The following is a 1,310-nucleotide window of genomic DNA, read 5'->3' as shown; positions in this document are numbered from 1 at the left end:
ATAATAATATATTTTCAGATATGTCATCTATGCCGTTTTACAGCTGGTACCGGTTGAACACATATCACTTCGTGTTGAAATATTTAGTACGACCTGATGCTTGGTGGTCTCCATTCTTTCGTGCGATTTTTAATAGTTTAATGCGTTTAGGAATTTATAGTATCAACAATTTTTCCATTTTAGCGTACTGGAAATTCGGGAAGGAGTACACAAAAGTCAATATATTTAATTATCATTTTGATTGAGAATTTAATCGAAGAACATAAGATATATCAGATTAAGATATTTCAATAAAAGAGAAATCTAAAGATACAACACAAGGTCTAAAATTGTGACGTCTTTAAATTATCTTTTAGACATAAAAAACGTCTTATTATTTATGTCTTCTTTTTGTTGTCTGGAAAATATTAATTTACCGCAAAATTATAAATGATTTTATAAAAAAGGAGATTTTTACAAAAGAAGACGAAATAATATGCATATAGTCATATTAGGCAAAAATTATTGATTTTGAAAAAATAAACAATATTTTATTTCGCAATTTTATAAAATACGTACAGATGTGGCGTTTATCAACATGTATAATAAAATATATATATTGTAATAAAATTAGTGTAATTAAAGTAATTATAATAATTATATTACACTATAATATCATTACAGTAATTAGATACTATTTTGGAGCTTTTAATCTATAATCTGAAAGTGAAAGAAATATTCAAAGTAATATTTAATTGTTAATTAGTATTATTAAAATGATTTCCAGATAATGTAAATATAATATGCTTATAAAAGATATTTTTATATTTTTATATTACTTATGTTTCCTTACACTATAAATCATATTGTTTTTAGATTGAAAATCATTTAAGCTTCCGAACTTGTAATGTAAAAACTTGAATGGAATATGTATGTATTATATGCATACATATATTTTATCTTTTCACATTTTGCACATTTCAATAATATCTCACATGGCACATTCGAATAAAAATTTAAACACGCATTATATAATACAAAATAAATAATATTGCATTTATACGTCACGTAATATACGCTTTCTAGATATATTTTGGCGTTATTTATAATGATATTAATATGCCAATATATAATAACCTTATTATTATATGCGACATTTATTATAACGCATTTTTATTCTTAAGCGTTTTGAAACATTTCTAAGATACATTTTAGCATTTAATTATATAAACATAATTTTTGATATTTCTTAAACTTGAGCGGATTATTACACAAATATATTATATATATGTATATATATATATATATATATATATATACATATATATAAT

At 22.2% G+C, this 1,310-nt stretch overlaps 1 protein-coding gene across 1 annotated transcript in view; it reads left to right on the top strand.

Annotated features, from left to right (window-relative positions):
- LOC108753903 overlaps positions 1–376 on the top strand; it is a 9,373-nt gene extending 8,997 nt beyond the window's left edge. The window contains exon 5 of the mRNA XM_018495879.1: positions 19–376. Coding sequence (XP_018351381.1) covers positions 19–245 — 227 coding nt within the window. The 3' untranslated portion in view covers positions 246–376. The remainder of the gene's footprint in view (positions 1–18) is intronic.
- Positions 377–1,310: the final 934 nt, after the last annotated feature.

This window comes from Trachymyrmex septentrionalis, unplaced genomic scaffold, assembly GCF_001594115.1.
Source record: "Trachymyrmex septentrionalis isolate Tsep2-gDNA-1 unplaced genomic scaffold, Tsep1.0 scaffold73, whole genome shotgun sequence".
Classification (NCBI taxonomy): Eukaryota; Metazoa; Arthropoda; class Insecta; order Hymenoptera; family Formicidae; genus Trachymyrmex; species Trachymyrmex septentrionalis.
This window is presented reverse-complemented; position numbering and strand designations above follow the sequence as displayed.